Here is a 26,063-nt window from a genome sequence, read left to right on the forward strand (position 1 = left end):
TCCGAATGGGATTTCAGACTGATTTTTCATCTTTCAAGATTATTTTCATATATAATTGTATATTACGGAATATAAATAACAATTTTATTTCAGACTGGTAAAATTACTAAACGAATTATTAGCAGAAAATATTGAAATCAGCATACCCGTGGAAAGGAAGTTAAGGTTCTGATCACGTGGCGAATTCTTTTCACCGCACAGGTTACGTAGTTCAATTCAAATGCAAATTAGCCCATGAGCTGCTAAATTTACAGTTTACTAACGAGCGTTTAGGGATTCTGTGCAGGCATCAGCGTCAGACCCTTAGCTATTCAAGTTTCAACCCTTCCAAGTTAGGGGTTAATTGTGTCATCGTGATCGATCTGTTTGCGTGATTCGGCTGTTCCTAAACTGGCCCCTGTTCAAACATACTAAGACACCATTACAATAATTTTCTTCTTATTTTGAAAATATTTCGACCGTAATATCCCATATGCATTTTACAATTTAAAATAAATCAATCCTACATAAGAAGCAGCTGTATCCTGTAGTCAAATCAAAACTGTCAAAGGGCAAAGGATAGAAAATTACAAAAGTAATATTTAACCATTATTTTCTGCAGTCTATTTTTTTATCGCTATATTAGCCACCTAGTATGTAAATAATTTTTCTGTAAAGTTCTAGATAGTTTCTCGTCTTCATTGAAATAATTGTTTAGGTCGTGCCGCTATCGAAATCCATGCGCGATATGTTGGTACAAAATTGAATTTGAAACCTCGTTGTGATATGGCGTTCTAAAAGCATCACGCTAGCAATGTGCTTGTTCGTTTCGGGGCGTGAATTAAAAAAGCATAGTGGAGAAACAAAGTTGTGTTTCACGTAAAGAATGAAGCGTTTAGCACGGTGTTTTATAGCTTCCGTCTAGTGCTACATTTCGCTCGGTAAATAGCTTTGAGCGTTTCATCGTCTCATGGAACACGTTCCCTGCATAGTTAGACAGAGGAATGGAATCATTCCTTCCGCTGCTTTATCATAGTTTTACGAAACTCACGTATTACCGGATTGTTCCGCGTGATTTACGTTGAAATATTAATTATGCCAGTCACTGTAACAACGCGGCGCAAACTATGTTTGACGTTCGCATAATTTTAATGGCCTCACGTACTATCGTTTAGTATGTGTCGTTCAAGGTATGTTTCATAAATCTTATGTTCAGTTATGTTCTTGATCTTTAATATATTATAACGAGATTGTAAAAAATCCTACAATTTATTGTTGATGTTATAGTTAGATCCTGATTTTGTGAATAACCGATGTAACAGGTCGAAATTGGTTTCATTAATTACTAATGAACTGTGCGAATTTTTATACATATGTTGCTGAAAAATTTACAAAATATCCAGAATGAAGTACTCGTTGTAATATCTGAAAGGCGAAAGAAATTCTTTTCTTTCTTTGTTTCCTTCCATGTATCCTACCTTTTCCTCTTTCTTGTCTGATTTCAATCAACAAAAACTTCCAGCGTAATCCCTTCGGTCAATCTCGATGATATCTCTATCCATAAATGATTCAGAAATGTAATAAACAAACAGTGATAATATTGCATCGAATGTGCCGCGAAAATTGGAACAGTTGTAACAGCTAATTTACTACCACCGAGTCAAACGAAATTATCACACATACACGATGTACAAAACGATAAGTCACACGAAGACTTGCATATAGTAGGGATGGTATTGCGAATGACCAGTTCGAAAGTCATAGGCAAATCGCGGGAGGGGCGGTGCTTCCCGGGGGCAAATTTCCGATTTATTCAAGCCCGCTCCCGAATACTTGGGAGCCCATAAAGAGAATGAATGGGATTGTGGCGGTTGCAGCAATGCTTAGGGCTGCTTTAGGGGTTCATGAAATACGCGCTTGCTACCCTCTTTGGACCATGCTCTTTCTCTCTATCACCATTCTTCTCCTTTCTCTTTTGCTCCAACTTTCTAACGTTCTATATATATCTAAAACCATCTAAAAATTTTCCTTTTGTTAATCTCGTACTTCTATCGTCAATTTATTTTCTTGTCTTCTTCTTCAATTTTTAGTACTCCGAAAATTTATTTGTCCCTAAGATTTTTACAGTTATTCCATAACATTCACCCGGCGTAGTCTTATACACTTTTTTTCGAATCCTGCCTAAAATTGTCCACTTCGTTCATTAGACTATAAATCTATTCCCTTGTCTTCTCCTTTAATCTTTTGTACCTTGGAATTCCTCCATTTCTAAAGTTTCTTCAATCGTGTCATGATATTCAGCTTACGAACAATGTTAACTTTACGAACACAATTTTGCCTTCATTAATGCATTTCGATCGTAATGTATTTCAGTCTATTCTCTTCTTTTCTTCTTTAATTTTGATTCCCTTTATTTTCCCCCTTTTTTAATTTTTTGAACATTGATTTATAATACCTTCGTTGTCTCGGTCTTACCTTAATCCATATCCCTGTTTTCCTTTCCGAGTTTCAATCTTCCGAAACCTACTTGTCTCCATTGTTCCATATTATTCAGCTAGCGAACGCGTACTTACATCTCTATCGAATCCTCTCCGCCTGGTTCCCGTTCGTTTAACTCGCTGTTCACCCAAGCTCCCCTTCCGTCGCCGCGAATCGAAACTCTTCGGTCTCGGCGGGGTGGCCAAGCGATATTACCATGAATTTACATAGCCTCTCTCCGAACTCCGAACATATTGCGCCGCTTTGATTTATGCGAAACATTTGCTAAATATTCCCGCTTAATCTCGGCTCCGCGGAATGCCATCGCCGAGGAACCGCCGCGTCTCCTCGCCTGCGTCTCCTTCGACGAAAATCGCCGTGAGGCGAGGGTCCGAAACGAAAAGGCTTCGAAGGGGATCGCGATTTCACCCTAGCACGCGCGCCCGCCTTTTTTTCTTCTCTCCGCGACTCGATGAACGGAATTAACACTCGTATATTGCCTCGATGTCGAAGGGAGTGGAACTATGAAGAGGGGCACTTGCCGATTTTCCCTCTTCTCCTCTTTGCTTTTTGTTCAGCATTGAATGGATCATAAAGCGAGGTAGCTTGTTTGGTAATTTGTTTATTTTTTTCACTTTGAGAAGCGGTTATACTTTGGGGTGAGCGTACATTCCTTGACAAAGCGATGGTATCGCAGTTATGGGCGGACTCCAGATTTCTACGCGCTTATGGAAAATTTCAATGCACATGAATGTATATGACGTGTAAAAATATGCAAAATTTTCAAAGTGAAATTCTCGTTATGATATTTATAGGATGAAATGTTTTACTTGCGTATGTTCAGTTCCTCAGTATCTTTCATCCCTAGACTATTTATGAGTATTGTTCCTTTCAGATCTTAAGGCAATGTTGATCTTTTTTCTTTAATTACAAATGCTCTATGTTTTATAAAACGATGAAATATGAGTATTCATCGAAAAAGGAATATATTCCTCTTGTATTTTTCGTAAGATTAAAATTGCGAATAATTTGAATGTTTTATTAATGCACGGTCAGATATTACCCATATTCTAGACAATATAAAAAACACATTTTGAAAAATTAAGAGCTGAGCGTTGCGCGATTAAATCTAGGAGGCGGAGTACTATAAAAGTAGAGATTTCAAAAGTTAAATGTATCGCGGTTTTTTCAGTCGGAATGTTACTGAAACGACAGCAGTAATCTCTTTTGTTCGGGAGCTCTTGTTTGCGCAACCTTTTTTTCCTCTGGTGTGTTGCACTCGAATAATTTCTAATGAAGAAGCTCCTATTATTTCGTGAAAAAAGCGTTGAGTAACGTAGGCACTTCATAAATGTCGGCGCTCGAGAGAATTCACCGTTCTTTCTAACTCGGACACGAGCCACCGTGAAATTCATGCCGCTCTGAAGATTTACGAGCGAGCAAATCATTTTCGAAGGCGCCAACGGCGTGAAAAGATTCTTTTAAACGAGACTCAAACATCCAACGAACAGTGATTTATTGTTGGTAATACGCTTGATGAAAACTATGGTTTCATTATGCGAATAATAAAATTGCATTAAATTATGCAGAAATGAATATAATGAGAATATCGTTGTTTGGAGAAGATTAAGCAAATTAATGAAAATAATTATAATAGAAATAAATATTCTTAAAGCTTCATAAAATGTAATATAGTACATTTCTTAATTATCCTAATCCTCACTATATCCTTACTATACTATATAATGATCTTACTTTGTATCTTATTTACATTGACCGTATTGTATCTCACAAGAAAATCCGATTGTAATTTCCTCTTATAAAGCGATTAGAAGGGATAATAAACGAAAATAGAGGAAGGAATCAAGATAGAAGTCGGAACGATAAAAGGGACTTAAAGTTGAACGTTGGATATACGAAGGAAATAAATACGAAAATAGAATCCAGCATCTCGTGGAAAGTAAACTCTTCCCTGGCGAATATTGCAAGGAAGGATGATACGATGTATTTTGCGACGCTGCTCCCCAAACAGCTATAATTTGAAACGGTGAAATGTTATCCTTTAGCTGCAGGCTATTTGGCGGTTTCTACAGATTCCATTGGCCATACTGGTACGATGGCCAGTCGGCCTACTTCGCATTTGGCTACCTCTTACAAGCAGAAAGGGAAGTATTTCTCGTCTTATATGGGGGTTGATAACTAAAGCCGAAGCCTGTCAAGTTTACGAAACACTATGCTCTTTGAAAAGATGTATATGGTGTCTTCGACATACAGTATGTCCTGTTGAATCAACTATACGATTCTTTGAAAGTACAATGTTATTTGCGAGTAATTATTTTTGCAAGCTAGAACTATTAGCGATTAGAATTCAGGCGTTAGAACTATTAGGTTAGAACTATCGTTTTGTTTATAGAATATATATAAAAACAGAACAAATTTATGTTACAATTTAATATTACGTAGGAATTTAATGAATTAATATTAGCAAGATTGTATGAGCACAGTTTGATGATTTAGGCTAATATATTCACGTATTGATGTTAATTTTCGAATTTTTATGGCACAATTCTTAGAAGTCAATTGGTTTTAAATATCCTCAGAGTCTAGATTACAGACTATGTATTCGCTCTTTAAATATATCTCAATCTTAATTTCTCTATGCTTTATTATTACTTCATTTAAACATAAAATTATTTCAGAGATAATTTTCAATACTTTCTCGATTTCAACTAGGACAGTATTTTTAGTCTGATAAAGTATCATACCAAAACGTTCTAAATAAACATGTCTAGCGTCACAAACTTCTACCTAATGCTCAAACTTCTCGAAAACTCAAACCGAGTCTCAGGAAGAAAAACGAAACAAAAAGACACTTAAGAACAACTCGAAGCTCACACTCTCCCGACACGAATTATTCGCATCGACAGCGTCGGTCGTTAAACGCCTCTCAACTTTTCGTGCCTTCTTCACCCTTCCAATTCTATATACGTCACCAGACCGCCTGGCGATCAACTTGTTCCTGTCATTTCCGTTTTCGTTCAATCCAACCGATCTTACGCCTCTCTTTCACACACACACATACACACACACACATATAGCCTGCTGCTCGTCTTTTTCTGTTTTGTTTCGTTTCCCACTTCACATATTCATACGGCGCTCTTTGCTTACGATAAATGCGCACCATTTGCATGTAGGGTCCCTGCTCTGAAGCAAACCCCTTCTCTGACCCTCACGCGCTATCCTCTCATCCCGTCACTCTCTGTCTAGAGGCTCGATAGGTTGGGTGGCCCGGTCTCCCTGGGGCGCTCGCTTCGGCCACCCCACCGCGGCTCAACTCCAGCGCGATAAGCCGCCCCCGGGGATCCGCGATTGTCTCGATTTATATGCATGCACAGACGTAGGTGGTGGTCCGTGTGGCTCTGCTCTCTGACTGCGGCCACCGCTGTCGCTCGGACGAGAGGGGGTGAGAAGACAAGGGTGGCACCGAGGGTGCACAGTAGATGCGACCATCAATAGATCGATTCTCCAGGCAGACAGTAAATATCGCTGATGAGCTGGTCCGGTCCTCGACGATTGGGACTTAGGGCCGGCAGTTGAGGGGGACAGGGTGCTTACCCTGCGATTTGTCGAGTGGCAGGAATCCTCGCGCTACTCAGCACTATACCATTGCCAACCACCCCCCTATATTCGCCACCTCCTCTATCCTACCCAAGTTTCAGTCTTTATCCGTCTGTTCAGCCATTCTTTATTCTCGCGATTTTTGTTTTTCCGCTCTCTCCATCGGAGATTTTTGCCAACTGAGTCGTATCTACGTAGGTACCTTGGGAGAGGCAGCAGCGTTGCCTCCAACGTTGCTGAGGATTAACGCACTGCCCGGGTAATCTTTTTTCTCTTTCCTTCTTTTTTTTTGTCCTTTCTCCCTGCATAGCGGGAAATTATTGCGAACGAGGGGCTTCCTGCGTGCGTGGAACGACGACCGGACGATTATCCGAATTAATTCGGAAATGTTCCCTTAATGACCGACCCGGCAATATTTTTATTCCGTTCGCGTTAGAGTTTCGTCCACGGCTGGGACCGTGTACTTGGTTAAGTACGATGGTGTGACTAATTGATTTTAATCGTAATAACCCTGTCACGTGCTTGTTTAGGCTACGCACAAATGTGTAAATATTTTCTTTGTTATGAATTTTGTTGATAGTGATAGAAATGAAGGGGCTGTTGCAGTTACATAAGTAATCCTAAAATGGAATGCAAAGATAATTTTGATACAGAATCAATCGGTTAATAATGTATTAAGTTTTAATATTATCTTTTATAAAAGTCGGAGAACGCGACTTATCATATTTTCTTTCATCTGTGGCCATCGTATCTTACCCTATTTTTGCTTTCAGGTCTCCCTGTGCGACGATTACAGTCTACCAGTCGATTTCGTGAATAAGAGACGCCCTGCGAGCGCTGCGGGTGCAACATCCACCGTTCAGTGGGCACTACCAAGTCCTACTATCGAAAACGTGAGTTTTCTATGAACTTTAAATTGCAATTAATATACTGTGGATTTTTATGTATTTACGTAAATCCACAGTCCAGTAACTAAATTTCATATATTTTTAATCATACAGCTCGCGAAGTTTCAACGGGAAGTTTTGTTCCATGAGAGCAATGATAACATGGAAATATCAGTATTTTACTTGCTAAAAGGGTTCAGATAATCGTACAACGATGCATCGGTACCTATTCGATCAGACTTTATTCAAATTCTGTTGGTTCAATAAACGTGCATTGTTCGGTAATCGTGTTACTGTATCATAACAGTTCGCTCATCGTCTGGTTTAATCGTGGCTCGTTGTCAGCGGAAGAGAATATCAATTTTGGTTTGCTTGTTCGGAATCACGAAGATACGCGAGGGCATTGTATCTTTATCGAATGAAAAAAATGTTCAAACGAAGAATTATTATCTTCACTTTGTCATATACGATTGAACCTACATCAAAATTTGTCGAGCATCTCTTAAATCAGCATTTACTAAACAAACACAACATTGTACTTTACAAATTATTAACTAACTACACATTATTTATGCTTGTTTTCGATCAAATTGGTGAGAAATTTTTAATGCGTTAAATCCCCCTTACAAAAGCACCAAAAGACATACATATCCAACATTAATAATTAATAAAGACAAATTTTTCGAAATGCCTAAAAAAAATTCCGTCCGGAAAATCTCAATAATCTTTTAACGAAGAAATCATCTTCGAACACAAACATTAAAACTTCCAAATAACTTTCGGACACAAATCTTGTACCTCCAGGTAATCAATAGTATTGTATGTCAAGGTTCTGAACGAAAATGCGGCTTGTCAATAAATATGGACAGTATCGTATCGTTAATACGTATTTATCCTTTTAGTTGAGAACCTTGAAATACTGACAATATATATCGACAGTTTGAGGGCATCCTAACATAAATCGAAATTAAACGTCTCATTTTCTACGCTTAACGTAAATCCTTCGCTTTTAATTGAATCGTGACGAATCCAACCACGATCTTCAGCATCGATTCAGGATACGTCCGACGAGTAACCGGCAGTATTGATATTTTCTCGTGGCAGCCAAAGAATCGGTTGAAGGGAGAAATATAATTACGATGGTGACAAAATACCCGCTGGGCACGATGGTGTTAGAGGGTGGACTGGCAGCCGTAGAAGGGGTGGAAGAAGACCGGTTTCGCTGGCTGACAGAGCGCGAACGAACGGAAGGACGAAAGGGAAACGCGGGAGTAGGGCGAAACGGGATGAAAAGGGTGGAGGAGGCACGGTGACTTCCGGCGGTGCTTATAATTGTTCCAGCACTCAGCTTTGGTGCTCAGGATCGCCCGAAGCGCAACGTCTAAACGCCTTTGCAGTCGAAATATACAGCTCACCTTGACTGTGCTTCCTGGTGTCCTCGAAAATGCGGTCGAAACGTCACAATTCGCCCATACACCCACGTCTGTACGCGCTCCGGAATCTGGGTTTACTTTGTCTTGGCAAGCAAGTTTCTACACTGAATTTGACCTGGTGCGCGTAAAACTGTAAATGAAAATCTTTGTACGGAATAGTTCGTGCTGGTTATGTGAAATGTATAATAGAAATATCCGGTGATAGAGATATGATTGAGAGTACGAGGTCATCCGGAGAATTCGTGGTTGGTTAGTATCATTGTTATATGATTTTATTGCAATTCTTTGGTCGGTTGTTAGTTGTATACTGATGTGGCACGTATGCTATATTTGGGTTATGATTGGGTTGTTCGAGGTTATTGGGTGAATTTTTGATTGGATAGTTTGACTGTTCCATCATTTTATTCTGATTTTTTGGTCTAGTTCTTGTTCGTAATCTTATTGGCATTCTTATCATCCGATTTATTGTGAAGTAAAAATAAGAGCTTAGAAACCTCACCAAAAAACGCAATACGAAAAAGACGGTACAAATCCCGACAAATCAAGCGGTGTTTTTCCATAATAAAAAAAGATCTACCGACCAGCGTCCCTGCAAAAGAAAAACAGGGAAAAGTGCGGAAACCAAAGCGCAGTGGAAAGAGACACAGAAGAAAAGGAGAAAACCAAATCGACATCGCTATCGAACGCAATAAAGTCACATCGTCAGGCACCTCATTCCGATCATCAGCAAATTGCTAACTTGCTTCATGAGCGTTGCAACATAAAGGCGTCGCGACGTGAGGTTATGGTCGTCGCGAGAGAAAAGTCGTAAATAGGAAGAAGAAAAAGAGGAGCAAGACAGAGTGGAAAGAAAGATCGAGAAGGTCGGTACACCTGGCTGTGTTGAACAAAGTTTCGTTCGTCTCGTTGTCACCGGTGTAGTACCGTCCCTTGACGAAAGTGCTCGTCGCAACAGTAGCGACAAAGTGGGGCGGGATCGTGAAGGGTGGAGGAAAGGGCGACAAAGAGAGGAACGGGTGCCACTTGATTCAAGAGGGTGAATCGTTACGACTCTCGCTCGTAAGCCCTACTTAATACTTTAGCGCTTTATTTTATGCGTGAGGTCGGGCACGGCTGTAGGTCGCATTTATCACTCTAACAAAGAGCCTCGCCGCGAGAAAGTTGGAGCGGGCGAAGCGCGTGCAGGAACGCCTACTTCGCGATGGAAATTTCGCGGTCGCGCGCTGCTGAAAGTGAAACGGGGATTTATGGTTTCCTAAACACCGTTGCTTCAAGGTTTCAGACAATGTTTAACCGGCGGGTGAAGGGTCGTCTGCTTTGGAAACGTTCTAAATGATCTTGAAGTCGACGTTCTTGACATGTATAGGGATTTTCTATGCTTTTATATTTATATATCTGTATATAAATATTTATCACGTAAAGATATTTTATATTTGACAGAAGATTTTATACTGTCACGAGATTGGTTTTGTTTCTCTTGCATAATTCTCTCTTTATTCGTTATACGATGAAACATACAATATATATTTATATAATATACCACGCAATACGAAACCACTGGCAAATTTTTTAATTGAGTCTGGAATTAAACATATACATATGTGTTTTTAATATCTCCATAATATGTGCATATGTATTTGTATGCATTCTACTGAACATAACGAAAATGATTCTTTACTTGATTGATGGTTATAAAATTTCATAGATTTATTATCTATTTTCATGAAACTTATATTTGTGAAGCTGAGTTGATAACAATGACAAAATTAATAGAAATGGTTTTGCTATGCTTTTCTTATGCGCTATCCTGCTTCGTGTTATATTTGGGATATTCGTTGGCTTTTATAGTTTCATACGCTGTAACTATTAAATACTTACAATAATGTGTACTTTTATGTAATTTGAAATTTAATCTCATGATAATTTATCGTGGTTACTTTTTGTCGTGATTTATCTGTGTATAAAAACGGATTGGTTTTAGTTGTTTGAGGATATATCGATTTTTGCTCCCCTGAAGTAGTATTAGATGTTATAGGTAGGACCTGTGTCGCCATACATTTTTTTCCCGAGGTAATAAACACTCTCACCATCGTTGTCCTCGCCTCTCGTTAGTGGTACTGTTATTTATGGCAGTCTAACCACCCTCGTAGCTTTGGGATTATAAGACTGCTTTAATTGACGTATACAATATTTATTATCTATCGAAGTATTTGTAAAATTGATGTTTTCGATATATTTAATTCTTATAAAATTCTTTTCGTATTTAATTCTTATAAAATTAGATGCCTCTATTTGTTTAGAAATATCTATTGTACATTTATCATAAATGGAAAATGAATTTTGAATCTCAAGAACGTTTTATTTAAAGATACTTAATTTCATTTACGATATTATCTCGTCCGAAATATCTTTGGTTTTTAAATTTTAATATCGAATGAGACTCACGATATTGCTACATAGTACTTTTTTTTAAAGAACGTATCAGGCGTGTCCCAAAATAGTCTGTCAACTTCGCAAAGTAAGTTCCTTCGACAGCGAAATTCGCGCATTATGCAAGATCACGGAATTTCTCAAGGTTATGAACGACACTTATTTCTAATTCAGCTCGATGAAATACATTTCACCGACGTCCGAGAACCATCCTATCGATTCCTCAATTTTCTTCGAACACGACTCAGCAACAAATTATTGTATTATATAAACTTCATTCATTTTCCTAAATCTGCACATTCAAAGACCTATACATATAGCAGATTTTTTGTGGTTTCGTACATTATAGTAATGCAGTACGAAATAGTATAACGTACCAAATGTCACGCACACGATAAAGTAGCAGGCTTATAGGCTAGCTAATAATCGTGGTCAATTATAATACGGTGGCCATATAATCGGATTAAAGTCCGATAAACCGACGGGATTATCGGCAGAGTGTTAATGTAGTTGCTCCTGCTAACTGCGGCCTAATGCCATCCCAAATAATGATGTTTAAAATTCATGTACGGATCTAATGTCCATATGCTATGAGGTCGATGTTGTATTTTTGGTTGAGAACTATTTATATTATTTAACAGGGTTTGTTATATCAAAAGTGTGGAGTTCGTTATAATATTTAATGGATAAACAAAATTTCAATTTTTTACATTGTGGTGTCATAAAAAATATAAATTTGCATAGACATCTAATTATGATTACTTACGAGACTATTTTATTTGTTATTTATGATTCCCTTATTTATGAGATTATTTTATTTGTCTCAAGCGGAATAAATATATTTGCTTTCAAAGTACTTAATAGCCTCAATATACTAACGCTGAACGATGAAAATTTTCTCTGATGTATAATGCGACGTTCGCTAAAGTTAGCTCATCAATCTTGATTCCTGTAATCGTTGCTTCATAATCACCCACTGGAAATTTCGATATTCATCCCAAGTCCGATAATCGAGCAACTTTTTTTCGCCTCAATATACTCTTGGAAGTCATGCTAATTACTTAGCTGTAACGCTAATTTTTGCAGTGGTTTCTTCGTTTCCTCGTTATTCAAGCGTTCTCGGGTGAAGTGCAAAATTGTAAAAAAGGAACTTCGTTAAATCTCATCGATATTTCTGATCTCGTTTGAGCCTCATTATCGGATAATTGGATGAAATCCCTGTACATATGTATATGGTATTTTGTAAAACATAAGCATAAAGGATTTTATTTGTTCGTCGGTATAAATACGTCAAAATATAATAAATTTTGTAGGGTTTATGGTGTATTGTCTTAATTTTAGTAAAATATTGCTAAAGCAGGAAAAATGCCAAGAAACTTTCCGATGTACTTGTACAAAGTACAAACCCATCTTCATCATTTTGTACGTCAATTTTGTTTCCGAACTTACGTCATATGGAACCTGTCATGTAGTAAATGCATTAGATATCGATTTTATCCTGATTCTTATTCAACCACAAAACAGCATACATCGCTACACATTTCAGTCCAACCCTCGTCTCATCGATCATATTACTCAAACATATTTCGAACTGTCCCACATCGTCGCTCAAAATCTGTCCCTTTTTTCCTATATCCTAACACATCAGCCAATACGATCGACCCTTGATACCGATGCATCCCGCATACCGATGATATGGAAGAAGAGTGGCATAACGAAGAAAAATTTTTAAGCACTCAACTATTTAAAAATAAAATTAAACAAATTCTTTTCTTTGGCTATTTAACTAACCATTCCTGGATTCTCTGATAAAATGCTGTTCAAATATTTTGAATTATGACATTATTCCTATTAGGTGGCATAATTTTGTTTGATATATCACTTCTGCCTTAATCGCAAATATTTTACATTGATGACATTTTTAATAAAATTTAACTCGCAGTATATCCGTCTTTCTCACATACCCTACATCATTAAGACCATAAATCTATCAAATTATTAGCAATCGCTAAACATTGTTAACGATATTACCTACACTGCTCGTGTGCAACAGACCCCAAGCTTAATAGCGATTCATTCGGAGAGATGATCGAATTTGCAACAGTCGATCGGCTCGCTTCCTGCATCGGCATCCCGTTTCTTTCGCCCGCGGAAGTCGCCCTCGTAATTTCCGTATAAACATCCACGAATTTATCTGTTTCAATGTGAACCAGTATCGAACAGACTGGAGGTAGGAGGTTGACGTCAGGCACGAGGGGCAATCGGCTTCGAAACAGACCCCGGGGGCACGACGTTCAAGTTTGGCAGGAGAATTCCAATTTTGGCCTCTTTCAATTTAAGGCTACTTGTCTTGCCCGTCTTCTTCTCATTCGCCTTGTACCGTAACAGGCGCTAGCCTCCGTCTGCCGTCATTTCAATTCGTCTCTCTTCGTTTCTTTGCCTCTACCACCAGCCGACTTCTTGATTCGTGATACAACCTCCTTTCTCGGTGGAAGAACAGGGAAGGAAGGGAGAAGTTTCCATCACCATTGATCAGACGCCTCTTTCGAGGAGTCCAGCTTTCTTCCTTCTCCTCCTCCCCCTCCTCCTCCTTCTTCGTTCTCTCCTGCTTCTCCCTGTTGCGTTTGGTCTGCGAGCTCCAGGACCCGAGGCCATCGTTATTGCTTTTATTATCGTTATTATCATTAAAATCGAAAGTTAGCAGGATGCGAGTCCTTCGAGATGAATGTAAAGGTTTTCTTTGGATTTGGCGGAGGGTAGATGGAAAACGCCCTATTGTACAACTGTCTCGTTGGTTTAATAACGTGCACGTTGTTTGAAATCGGCGAAATGAGACGGATAAGGTCAAGGTGAATGAAAGTGGAGTTGTATAGATACCGTTTGGCTTCGAGAGTTTGTGGAAATTTGGTATGGTTTTTGGGAGGTGAAAGTTCGCTGTTGTTTGGCGTCGTTAGACGTTGATAAGTGTTTGTTTTGATTTATCCCTTGATTTAGTCCCTTTTATGCTATGATATATTTTTGAAACTTAATACGATTCTTTATTATAACAAGGAACATTGTTTTGATTCAATTACTGATTTAAGATCGTACGTGTCTTAAATTGAAGTTATTCAAGCAACGTGAATTAATCTTTGAAATTGGTCGAATAATCAGGAGCAGTAGTACATATATTTTATCGTGTAGTGAAGTAATTAAATTGTGTTAGTGCTAATTGTGTTTACACACGATACTATATTTGTTTAGTTAATAATTCAAATTGCTAGTTCTTTTTATACACGAGCATTCCTCTGTTCTGGTGTTTATATACTTTCGCCATTTCTTCCACTTTGCAATGTTTTACGACTGTTACTTCGTTCACTTTAATATGACAGAAACTTTCTCAACTTTGTGAATCGGAATGTCAGCTCAACGATTCCACTAAAAAAAAAAAAAAAAAAAAAATACTCACGACGCGCGAACTTGAGAAACGCAAGAAAAAATAAAATACACGTATTAAGACACTCTTCCATTACCCAAAATAATATGACAGTCAGAAAAGTATCGCATATCTTCCACAGGGAATCTTTTCGTAAACAACTGAAGAAGCTGTGATTCGAGGAAGGAAACTCATCGAGGAAATAAGATTCTCGCTACAGCGAAACAAAGAACGTCAAGTTGAGCGATACAAATTATTAGGTCTGTAACAATACCAATTTGGCAGCGAGCTAGCCGGTTGGCTGGCTAACAACGTCCAGCGTCGACCCTTTGGGAGATACCATAAGCAAGGGGTTATTGCTGGAGTTTCTTCAACTAAGCACGCGACACGTTAGTTCAGCGCAATTCCCAGCCCTGAACGCAGCCAATTGCGGTAATGCGTTGGCCAACCAGGGAGGATAAACATTTTTAGCCGTCTCCTCCTCTTAAATGATCATTATTTCGAGAGGAAACAACTGGTGCCGCGTTTTGTTTCGTATTTGCGTCGTTCCTCCGGAGATATCGTGCAACCAGTCGTCTGAAATTGCGTCTAATCTCCTTGCTTAATAAAGGATACTTAACATTCTGGTGAATTAATAGAACGCCTTGAACGTTTCCGGAATACGGTAGAGAATCGCAGGACAGGTTTCATAAAGAGGAGTCACGGTGCTGTTATAATTACACCGCTTAAATAATTTCTTTGCCTCTACAAAATTGCCTAAAATTAGTTTCTTGAATGTATTTAATAGACGACTGATTTGGCAACTATAAATTAGAAGGGAAGTTATCGTTTCTTGGTGGAAGAAAATGATGTGAAAGTGATGGCATAGAAGTGGTAGAAGTGTACGAAAGTGTGAATTAAGTTTTAATGTTATAAAAAATGATGTAATTATTTTTACGGAAGTAGTTTTTAGCAAGAAAAATATCAATTGAAATTTGTATTAAGAGTCTAGAGTATTGAATATATTACTTTTTACTTTTACTTTTATTACTTTTTACTATTACTTTTTACTATTACTTTTCCTTTTTCTCGCTTTATTTATCATTTTATCACTTTCCCTGTAAGTGTACATCTGTGCCAATAATGTTTTGACTCACAGTATATTACATTTCCAAACTTTCTCAACGCGTTACAGTGCGTGTGAGTTATGCACTCGACGAATTTTTTGCTCATTGACCGAAAGTACTCCATTTATCGAGTAAAAGTTTCCACGTTTTCGGTGAATTCTAGAGCGTGACAATTAACATGAGCGATTCAGAGAAAAATTTTTTCTTCCGCGTTTAACCACTCTAGTTTCCTCTCTATTTAATTCCAGTGCTCGTTTAAATTTTCTTTTTTTTTTTTTAGGAATCTTAAATTTATCTAAAAGTATTTCTCCCGAAAATTTCTGCGTGTTGCAGAAAATCTGGCGATCTGAAGAAATTGTATAATTTGTTCGTCTGTGTTTAGCTGCCAATTTTTCTCTCTGTTTAATTTCAAGGCTAATTTATTTTCTTTCAGGATTTCAAAACTATACTAAAATCGAGACTTTCAGTCGATGATTTATGTACATGTGTAGGTGTTTAGAGATCGTAACGGAAGGAAACGATTTTCTGCTTTGTTTTCAGGCGGAAGTCGAGGTTGTGGAACAATACAGCGACCCCAGGGATAGCAAGAACAAGGCGTACGTCGAGCCAGGAGCTGAGACGTCTCTGCCAACGATCTACAGCAAAGTAAATCGCAACTATTGTCGACCTTATACGGGTAAGTGGTGCATAACTTTCGTGTTATACTTGTGCTTGCGATGTGACAGAAGTTTACCACCTTGCCAACGCGTATTTCGCCGCAAAAGGCTACTAAAAGACCTAGCTTAGGATACTTTATTACTCGTTTCAATTCTATTAAGGCTAGGAATGAGAAATAAAAGGAGCAATAATTTTTCATGAATAGTAGATTGAAATTATTAGATCGTTTCGGAAGTTTTGTGGTTCTTTCGTTATCAACTTTTCATGCATTTTAGTTCTCTGTCCGTGAAAGGTACATTAACTCTTAGATGTCTATTTTCCTAATTATTCAGTTTGCAGTAGGTGCAAATATCAAGAAGATCAAAATAGTAAAAAAGAATGGTAACTGAAAGTCCAATTCTACAAATGTGAATTGAAGAGAAATTTCCAGAAAATATTAATATTAAACTATCATATTCGGTTTTTCTGCAAACTTCAAATTTAAGGACACGTGAAAAATAATTTTCGAGGTCTCTCGAAATTTTTACTAAATAATCAAATTCCCAGTTACTGAGATTTTATAAATATAATGAAAGTAAACTAATAGGAAAATCTCTAGAGAGAAAAGATAATGAAAGAACTGCGGAAAATACGTTGAAGACTGAATTCACAACGCTTTACTGTGATTCCATATCAAACTTTTATAAAACGACCTAAAATAAGGTAGAGTAGATTATGTTGGTTTAAAACTGATTTCGTAACATTTTTCAGCAGTAGTTAGTTGAGATACATGCACAATATATAATGTATAAGAATGTATAATAAGTTTGAAGGACTAATACCGAAAGTTCTTAAGAGGATTTACGTGGCGCAGATAACATCACATATGCTTGTCTTACATATTCTAAAATACAAGAGCTCGAGGCGGACACTTGTACCCGAGGTTTTGGAGATGTAAAAGTAGGTTGGATCGAGTGATTAGATGTAAAGTCTTGATAAGCGTATGGCTTTGTAAGTTTCAAACGATAAGTTGTTAGATCCTGAGAGTTTTAGTTTTCGAAGTAAGAAAGCAGAAAGTGTATAAAATACTCTGACTATGAAAAATTTAGTTGGTTACATTGGTTACGTGACAAACTTAACTTCGCTAAAAAAAAGATAAAAAAATAAAAAGGCAGACTTCTCGAGAAGAATTTTTTTTAATAATTAAATTATTAGACTTATTAACTAAGGAAGCTGAATTAATTTGTCTTTTCAAGAGTAAACGAATTAACTCTTTATTTAGGGATTCTCTATTTTGATACCTGTCGCTTCACTTCTGTTGCAAAATAAATTCTGCCATATTTAAGCGTACAAGATGTAAAATTAACCCAACTGAAACTGATTTGTATGTTGTATTTTAATTATGTAATTTGTAGAAGTTGCAAGTTAAAGCAGAACCCAGTTAACAAACTAAAAATTACGTGATGAGGACATCACAAGGCAAAACCACGGAAGATTCTCCACATTTTCTCCAACTTCGTTATAAATTTCACCAGCTAATTATCTGGTCTGTTTCTAAACGAAGCCCTTTAGATTTTCAATCACTGCATACACACTCCTCAAAAAAGCACCAAACTGGGAACCTTTAAATACCACTCCACTCTCCATATTTGCAAAACCAATATTTGCGTCGATATTACCAGATTCAGTACGGAGTCTGGGGCGATACACGGACAGGCAGACCAATGATAAACCGCGATAAATGCGTGGAAATCCTAAAATGTGGGAAAAAGCAACGACGCATAAATTCTTGACACGATCTAATTAGTCGTTGGATTAAACGCGTTGATCAGTTAACAAACGAGACGTAACAGCGGTAAAATAAATAAACTTTAAATGTTGCTCATAAATCAGAAATTTAGCCTGGCGTCCGGATGATAACCAGCGCGTGTTTCCGGTTGTCCGCTTATCGATTGGTTCTGTATACTCCAGCCAACTTTCTGCCAAGCTTCTCGTCGCGTTTCTTCCTTCCAAATGTAGCATGTTTTCTCGCCAAACGCGTGATCGCATAATAATGCAGATCCTAGGACATGTTGCGACGCAAAGATTATTACGCGATGATTTGGGGCCAAAAGAGTTGGATTTATGATGAAGAATTCGATGGTTTCGTTCTATGTTGCAGTAAACGTGTAAAATCATTTATAATTTATAAACGCAAAAAATCGTTATCTGTTAAATAATATTTTTTAATTTAAAATTAGTTGAATACAGTATGATTGGGATTTTTGTTGATTATGTTGTAAAGTAATATTTAATAGATTTGAATTGAAAGTTAACTGCGCATAGTATGATCGGAGTTTTGTCAATTATGCTGTTATACAATATTTATTACACGTTCAATTAGTAAATTAAGTTAGTAACTAACTTAACACGAAAAAATATGAAGCGTTTTCATTGATTGTTTTATTATAAAAGACATTATACCGAACAGGTTGTGCATGAAATGGAACCATAGAATATCGCATTTAAATACATAATTTATTAAACTCTAAACTTCGGTTTAACGCAGCAAAACTTGCTTCTAACGTTAATACAGTTTTAAATTTGTTAGTAGTATAAAAGGTACGTAGGAGAACGTTCAAAAAGTAGCACGATAATTCAAACGTCAATCTGGCTTCGAGGTAAAATCCGGATTTGGACGAAATCTATTTCAGATATCCATTTGGATGCAATCGTATAAATCACGTCCATGGCTCCAATTCTTGACGCAGCAGGATAATCTTAAAAACTCCATCCATTTGTAAAAATATTCTCGTTATTTATAGAGAAGGTGTAATACTATTTTGCCAAAGATTTTTATTGTATTAAAAATTAAATAGAGGCGAGTAATTTGTAATTGTCTGTTTAAATTAAGATTTCAATGGTACTTTGCAGACGATGGAGGATATAAAGTTGAATAAGAGATGAGATTGTTTCAGATAAAGTAGAAGTTGTTCTGACTCTTGAAAAAAGGATTAAGAGAATTGGCTTGTTACGTACCTTACATAAAAGCATGTACTTTATAGTCTTGATTATCGAGTTTTCTCTGTAATCCATAGAATTCTTTACGCTCATGCACCTTTCTTCTTTTTTCATCTTTCCGATTTAGAGATTCCCTATATTACAACCAAACTTAAAATAAACTGAAACAGAAATAATTGACTAACTTATTCGTTCGTATGTCCAACATTGAAATTCATAAATCTATTGAATTTTACCTAATATAATGCGATTGAAAAATTCGTCAGGATTGTGAAGTTCAAAGCCTTTTTAAAATTCCAATTTCATATAAATTCATAAATGAATAAAAACACATTCGTTATCGACTATCATATAAAATCTCCATATAAAACACGAGATGTACGAATGAGATTTCATACACAATTGTAACACGTTCAAATAAACAAATATCCGATGACAAAGAAATCGAAACAATTAATATTCCGATAATTAACATTTTATTGCATAGCCACGGGCCTTTAAATATACAGAATCGATGATTTATTAACGGATCCCTTCTCCTGTAAATATTTAAAATCGTTACCACTATATGCGATACTTTTTCAATTCCGATTTCCATCGATGAGGTTAAAATTGAACCGACGCGACGCTGAAGTATCCGATCGAGAGGCTGTAAGTTTCGGATTATAGAGTTAACAGAAATTCCCGCGCCAAGCCGCAAATTAATGCGGCGAACCCCCGGCGATACGGCCGATACTCCGATGTACGAATTATCGAGGCAACAACTCAGTTAACGCAGAGTAAGAGAGGCGGAAGAGCCCCTCGATAATTGAACGGTGCACACAGGTTGGACGGGAAAGCCCGCGGATTAATCGAACGTTTTCGAAATGCGAGGGGACGCGTTTCTTGTCGAACATATCGCCGCGAGAAAGATTTCCACCAGTGTCAAGCACAAGTGAAACGTCATATGACAGATACGATTTTTGCTATTTATGTCGAATAATAATAATATTAACATTATATTTGCTGTATTTAATAATTTAATTATACAAGTTGGTCATTCTAATATTCTGCACAATTTTTAATCACATGTAGCATTGTAATATATTTCTGTATTTCAGTTAATGAAATAGTAAGTTATTTGTCTAAGAATCAAAGGAGAAGTAGGCAGTGGAGAAATATGTAACACTCGTTGACAAGTTATCACATTTTTTGAAAAAGAAACTAAATTTGATTACGTAATATGAACCTTCTTTATGACAATTTTTAATTTACTTAATTCATTTCGTCCCAAATCTTATTCTTTTCATCAGTCATTACAACAATATGATTTTATTGATATAAATATAATATGATTTTCCACTGCTCCTCTCTACACCATGTATTATCAGATTTTGATACAATGAAAATATTCCTTCGCTACAACGATGTATCAATACGTTCGTTTAATTCGTTCCCATCAACGTCAATTACCCTCGATTTGTAATGATCTCACAAGGGGACCGCCTCATAAACTTTAGCCAGTCGTTAACCCGTTTCAGGGTAACAAGGGTCCAAAGCATCGTGGCACTGGAATGTCCGAAGTTCCGGTTTGTAATTAACCCCTGTAGTTATCTCGCGCGGAGAACGTAACCGAACCGAACATACAGAGAGACAAGGCAAATCCAACATTTCCCTATGTTACGTCCTATTTTAACGCTCGCCTATGCAGATTGTCGCGTTAACACAGATCCTGGGCAAACACGCCGGCTCAGATTTGCATTCTTACCATATTCATGGGGTTTTAATTTGCACGAACGTGGCGAGGATCAAGTTCGGCGAAAAGACCTGAGTAAACTTACCAGGGGTAAACGTTTGCCATCCTGGCAGAAGCACGTCGGCCAGTAGGCAACGAACACGCCTCTTTGATACGACTTCTTGCCCCGATACGACGGGCATTCTAATCGCAGAGAACGATGTTTGCTCTCGAGGTCAGACCGTTTCCGTTTGCGGCGTTATACATAATGGATGATAGGTGGAAACTAATCGCTCGGTGAATCGGCCAGGAAGGGTGTATTTGGCGATGAAACGGATCGTGTTCCCGCCGTTTTTGGTAAAGTAAAACGTCACCAAAAGGTTGAGTCAATAATGGTTTAAGCGGAGGTTAGAATTCGTAAGCTGTCGATTAATGGTTAAGTCGCTATGATTGTAGGAATCGAAAGAACCTTTAGAAATTTTTATTTAGAAGCTTTTATATTCTCCTGGCGTAGGTTGAAGTTAAATGTCGTTGTGGGGATTGAAATAATTTTTGGAAACTTTCGTTTACAAATTCTTGTACTCTATTGTTTTTTGGCTCGATAAAATGTTGCAAAGGGTCGAATAAGCGAAGATTTAGATGGAATACAATATAAAAGATTAAAACAGATACTCTCATACAACTAAAGGACCTCCCCTAGGCAACTCTCCATCAACCAGGATCCTCCTTCATCCACAAATCAGCTGAACCCAGTCACAAAAAACCATGTTTATCTTCACACAATTGGCCATACGGCGGAATTATTATGAAATTAAGATTTTCGGTATGCATGATAATAGCAGGAATTCTACGTCCATGCGATTCGAATCTCTAGTTACAGAGTCGTTAGGAAGGGAATAAGGATAGCGAAGGGTAAAATCCGACGAAATTACGTCTGCTGGGCCAACCCCATGGAACGTTCGCAGAGCTGGATCAATTTACAGAAAAAGGGATACAGAGCAACGTCTGGTCGCTGGTTCCTCTGCCTACTTCCGGCGGAACCATCCGGTCCGACATCAGAACGTGTCCGTTTCGGTTCGTTCGAACTTTTCGCTGTGCTGCTGACGTTACTTGCCAACGACACCGACCTCGTCCCATAATATGTCGTGTGATATTTAATTAAACTCTCCCTGCAGTCCTTGCTCATCCGGTCTGCCCTCGTTCCACTGGTAGCAGTCTGTAAAGTTTCAAGGGGTTCTCCTCTCCGCGAGTACAAGCTTGCCCCCCTCTGTCCTTTTACCCTTTTCACAAACTTATTAACCGTTTCGACAAGGCCCCTTGACATGCGGATTTTTCTTGCCTTCTCCTCGAGTGGCCCAGGCGTCCCAAGTAATTAAAAATCAGCCGATTAAACCTAATGAAGTAGAAAGGAATCGGAGGTGCGTGGATTGCGTAGGGAGGATCGCGGAGATTTCTTGTTAAGCCTGGGGCGACAGCCCGGACCTGTTTTATTAGTATTTCCCTTCGTACTTCTTAGGAAGAATTATTCATTCCTCTTGTAAGTAGAATATAGGCTGGTTTGAATAAACTTTTTAGTTCTTTTTTTTCGTCCAGGTTTTATGGAGTTGTAAGTGGACTTTGAGGGTTGATTGGTTGAGTAGGTAAGATCGATCCCTCGAAGACATTCTTTATTCTGGATTTTATATCATACAATGTATAGTTTTATACTAACAGTTACATTTATATGTAGGAAGTTTGAAGCTTCAATAATAACATGAATCATTGATCTAGCATGTTACAGCTGACTTGCGAAATTCAAGTCTAAGCGACTTTTTGGTGGATTTCGATCTTCCGAAAGTACTCGAGATCATCCCAGTAGGATGAATTCAAGCGAGACTTGAAGGGTCACTTTTCAAAACTTTCTCGCGCTCCATGCTTCCAGAAAAGGACCCTTCAATCTTCGATGAAATGCGTAGAAAGTTACAGGAACTGTTTTCTATTGTCACATACGCACTATTAAGAAAATATTACGTAACATTTGCTCCTTCATTTCAGTATCGATAATTTTTGGATCGAATCGTTGAAAACGAAAAATTCTAAATACTTGTACTTATACTCCGTAGACCAGAGTACTTCATAGAATGGACAATGTCCACTCACGTTTTTTATGCATGCATTTTCCAAATTTTCGTCAATTTTTTTATATACCATACCATACATTTCGTCATTAATTTTGCAAATTTCCTAACCACGATAGAGAACATATTGAATTAACAATATCCTCATCGACGTCGTCTAAAACGAAACAAAACCACGAAAGTAATCGTGTAAAACGAACAGCTGGAAATTTTAGCGACGTTAATCAGCGCTTTCGTTCCCTATCCAGATGAAAGTACCGGCTACGTCATTACTCGACCGATGAAAGAACTTTCTCCTATACTGATTGTCTCTTGGATCGACCCTCGGTGAGAGCTACCCTCGTTTCAATTACCGGTACCAGGTGACTTGTAGCTCGTTCCGCGTCCCCGAGCAGTTAACGCTGCTACGGGTTCATCGTATGCAAATGACAAGCCGTCCGTCGGTCCGTCCGTCCGTTTGTCCGTTCATCCGTTGCTAGTGCGACAGGGGGTTGCTTGATTCACATCAAACGCTAGCTAAATGCTGTCTATTGTCTCAGCTGTCTATACGCGCGCATATTAAATAATCGGGACAGAAAAGTAATTATCGTACCGGGGGTAAGGTTCAGCTTCAAGCGTACGAGGGCGATGGAGAATGTTTCCACCGTGGAAGTAACGAGTTAGAAGGGTCGTAGAATTTTCTGTTTAGCTTGTAAATAACGTAGCATTGTTTTGGAAAAAATGTAGGGAAAGAGTCGAGATAAACAACGTAGAGATGTTCCTGAAAAAGCGTCGCTTGTTCATTTGTTGGAGAATTTTCTGTCGTTACGTAATAATATCTTTTCGAAATAATTTTATTTTTTAGCAGAGTTCCAACAGAATTTCAAAGATTTTCATATTGTTATTGTATTGGGTATTGTTAGAAGTAAATATAGAACTTTTTTGAGGTAGTTTTTACACTAGAATTTACTTGCTTCATTTAAATTTCATGAAATATAATTTAATGAAAATAGAAATGGAAGTATAGTAACATTTCAAAATTGTCTCAGAAATTGCCTGTTTCAGTCATAAATTCATTCGAGTCTATTCAAAATCTCAACACTACGTGTTTCAATTAGCTGGCGTTTTACTGCTATGTATGAAAAGCAACAAGTTTCACTATCAAACCTCGAAATCAATACAGAATATAATACAGTGGTGATCACGAAAATACAGATGTTTATGCAAATCAGTTTTCATGAATACGAATAAATAAATGAAATCTACATGTAAATTTATTTCATCCCACAGAAATATTCCATTATTTCGCATATTACGTACATCCTGCGTATTTGTCCACATTCACGCTTCCTTCGCCACATTTCATACGCACGCTACATGTCTCATCCTCTCGTTATTATTTCCTATTATTCCTCGGATAACTATATCTCAACGAGACATTAAACCCGATAGAACGAAGCGTTGCATCGTGGTGGAACGTTTCATGGGGAGCAAACAGCTCGGTCGCGAGTTATGTTTACGACGGCGCGATTTGCCGTGCGACAGTTTTAGTATTCGAAGCTCAGAAGGAAAGCGCGATGGAAGGGTGGAAAGTTTGTTGGATTGCCGCGAAGATGAATAGTTAACAGGAGAGCGTTCCACCCTTTACTCCGCTTTCCATTTTCTCCGTATCCCGAATTTCCGTCTTTCCTCGTGCCCCTCTCACCTCTCGTCTAGCACCGTTTTCCTTTCTGCTCCACATTCGAGAGCAGCGCTTTCGTCTTTCAGTACTCGGCTTTCTCCCATTTTCTCGCCCGTAAACTAGATCATTTACAAACTGTCAACGGCATGGTTCCTCGACTCGTCGTCGCCGGACACACGAGTACGCGGCGGATCTTAATCCGTCGGCAATTTCGCCAGTTAAATTCGCGTGTCTCTCAGTCAGTGACAGGAAGTTATCGTTGATCGTCGTGTCGTTTTGAATATTCGAGTGGTCGTGGATTTTCGTGAAGAAGGTAAAAAACACAGGTTTGTGTTGGCATCAGTTGGAAGTTTAAGATTAGTGGTAGGGTATTTTAGAATATATTTAAGTTACTATATTTAACAGTAGAATTATGGTCTTTGATATATGTATACCTAGATATGTTGCACAATTAGGATTATGACGAAGAAATATATAATTATATTTTAATAATTGTCAATTTTAAATATAAAAATGAATCATCTGGAAATAGTGAGCTGCGTGTTCATAAATTCGAAATAATTCTCGAAGAGCGCTTTATAAAAATTATGAAGTAAGTATTATTAATCGCATGTATGATGGAAAAATATGAGAGAACAGTAGGAAATCTGGATAATAAAACCAGGAAGGTAGTCGGTTTGTTAATGTATTTTGTACACTCGTATAAATGAAATGAAACTAATGTAAATTATATTTTATGACTCGTATGCTTCCTTAAAACATCTCTCATAGTATATCCATGTATTAATTACATTTATTACAAATTTTATAAAATCTCCACTTTTTGGTAAGTTATACTTTGAACAGCTTACACAGCATAACTTACATACTTAGTATTCAACATCTCGAAAAGAAATATTATTTTCATAAATTTATCTACCATAAGGAGGTAGCGTAAGTAATTGTAGATTCAAAGGAATGATAAAAAAAATAATGCTTGTAATTGTCATTGTTTTATGCATTGTAATTCATGGAATTAATCGGTATGAATTCTTACTGACATAATTGGCTCAATTACAAACAAAACAGAGCGTATATTAAAGTATATTATAAGCGTATATTAAATAAGTAGCTAAGATTTATCAATAAAGTATAACGATATACATTGATATATCAATAAGCTATAAACAGCTTTAGTTGCAATTAACATCCATAATATGAATCAAGGTTTATCAAAGGCGATGGTCTAAAATTCAATAAAACGCTACTTTTATTTCGATGCTTGGTCTGCGATTTCCTTTGTAACCTCACGCTATCCCGCCAACTGTAACCGCAACAAAATAAAAGACAGCAATTTTACGCGTTTGCAATTCCATTATCGAGTCCCATTCTGATATATTAACGAAGCGTCACTCCACGGTCGCTATTAGCATTCGCGGTAGCCATTGTCGAACGAATCAACATCGTAACCCTATCATTTCGTTTCACGTACCATGAAATCGAGCTCTCTGAATTCATCCATGGTTTAATATTCTCCATGGTGACCGTCTCTTTGTACGCGTTATTTTCAGATTACGTCCCACGAAGCCATATCGAAGCTCGTTGAAAATC

The 26,063-nt window shown here is 37.6% G+C and overlaps 1 protein-coding gene across 3 annotated transcripts in view; it reads left to right on the top strand.

The window, feature by feature from the left end:
* hwt (SH2 domain-containing adapter heavyweight) overlaps positions 1 to 26,063 on the top strand; it is a 244,732-nt gene that overhangs the window by 176,452 nt on the left and 42,217 nt on the right. For all 3 annotated transcript variants that reach the window (XM_033350395.2, XM_076625329.1, XM_076625336.1), the window contains 2 exons: positions 6,849 to 6,968; positions 15,887 to 16,022. In XM_033350395.2, the coding sequence (XP_033206286.2) occupies positions 6,849 to 6,968; positions 15,887 to 16,022 (256 nt within the window). The remainder of the gene's footprint in view (positions 1 to 6,848; positions 6,969 to 15,886; positions 16,023 to 26,063) is intronic.

Source organism: Bombus vancouverensis, chromosome 2, assembly GCF_051014615.1.
Source record: "Bombus vancouverensis nearcticus chromosome 2, iyBomVanc1_principal, whole genome shotgun sequence".
Classification (NCBI taxonomy): Eukaryota; Metazoa; Arthropoda; class Insecta; order Hymenoptera; family Apidae; genus Bombus; species Bombus vancouverensis.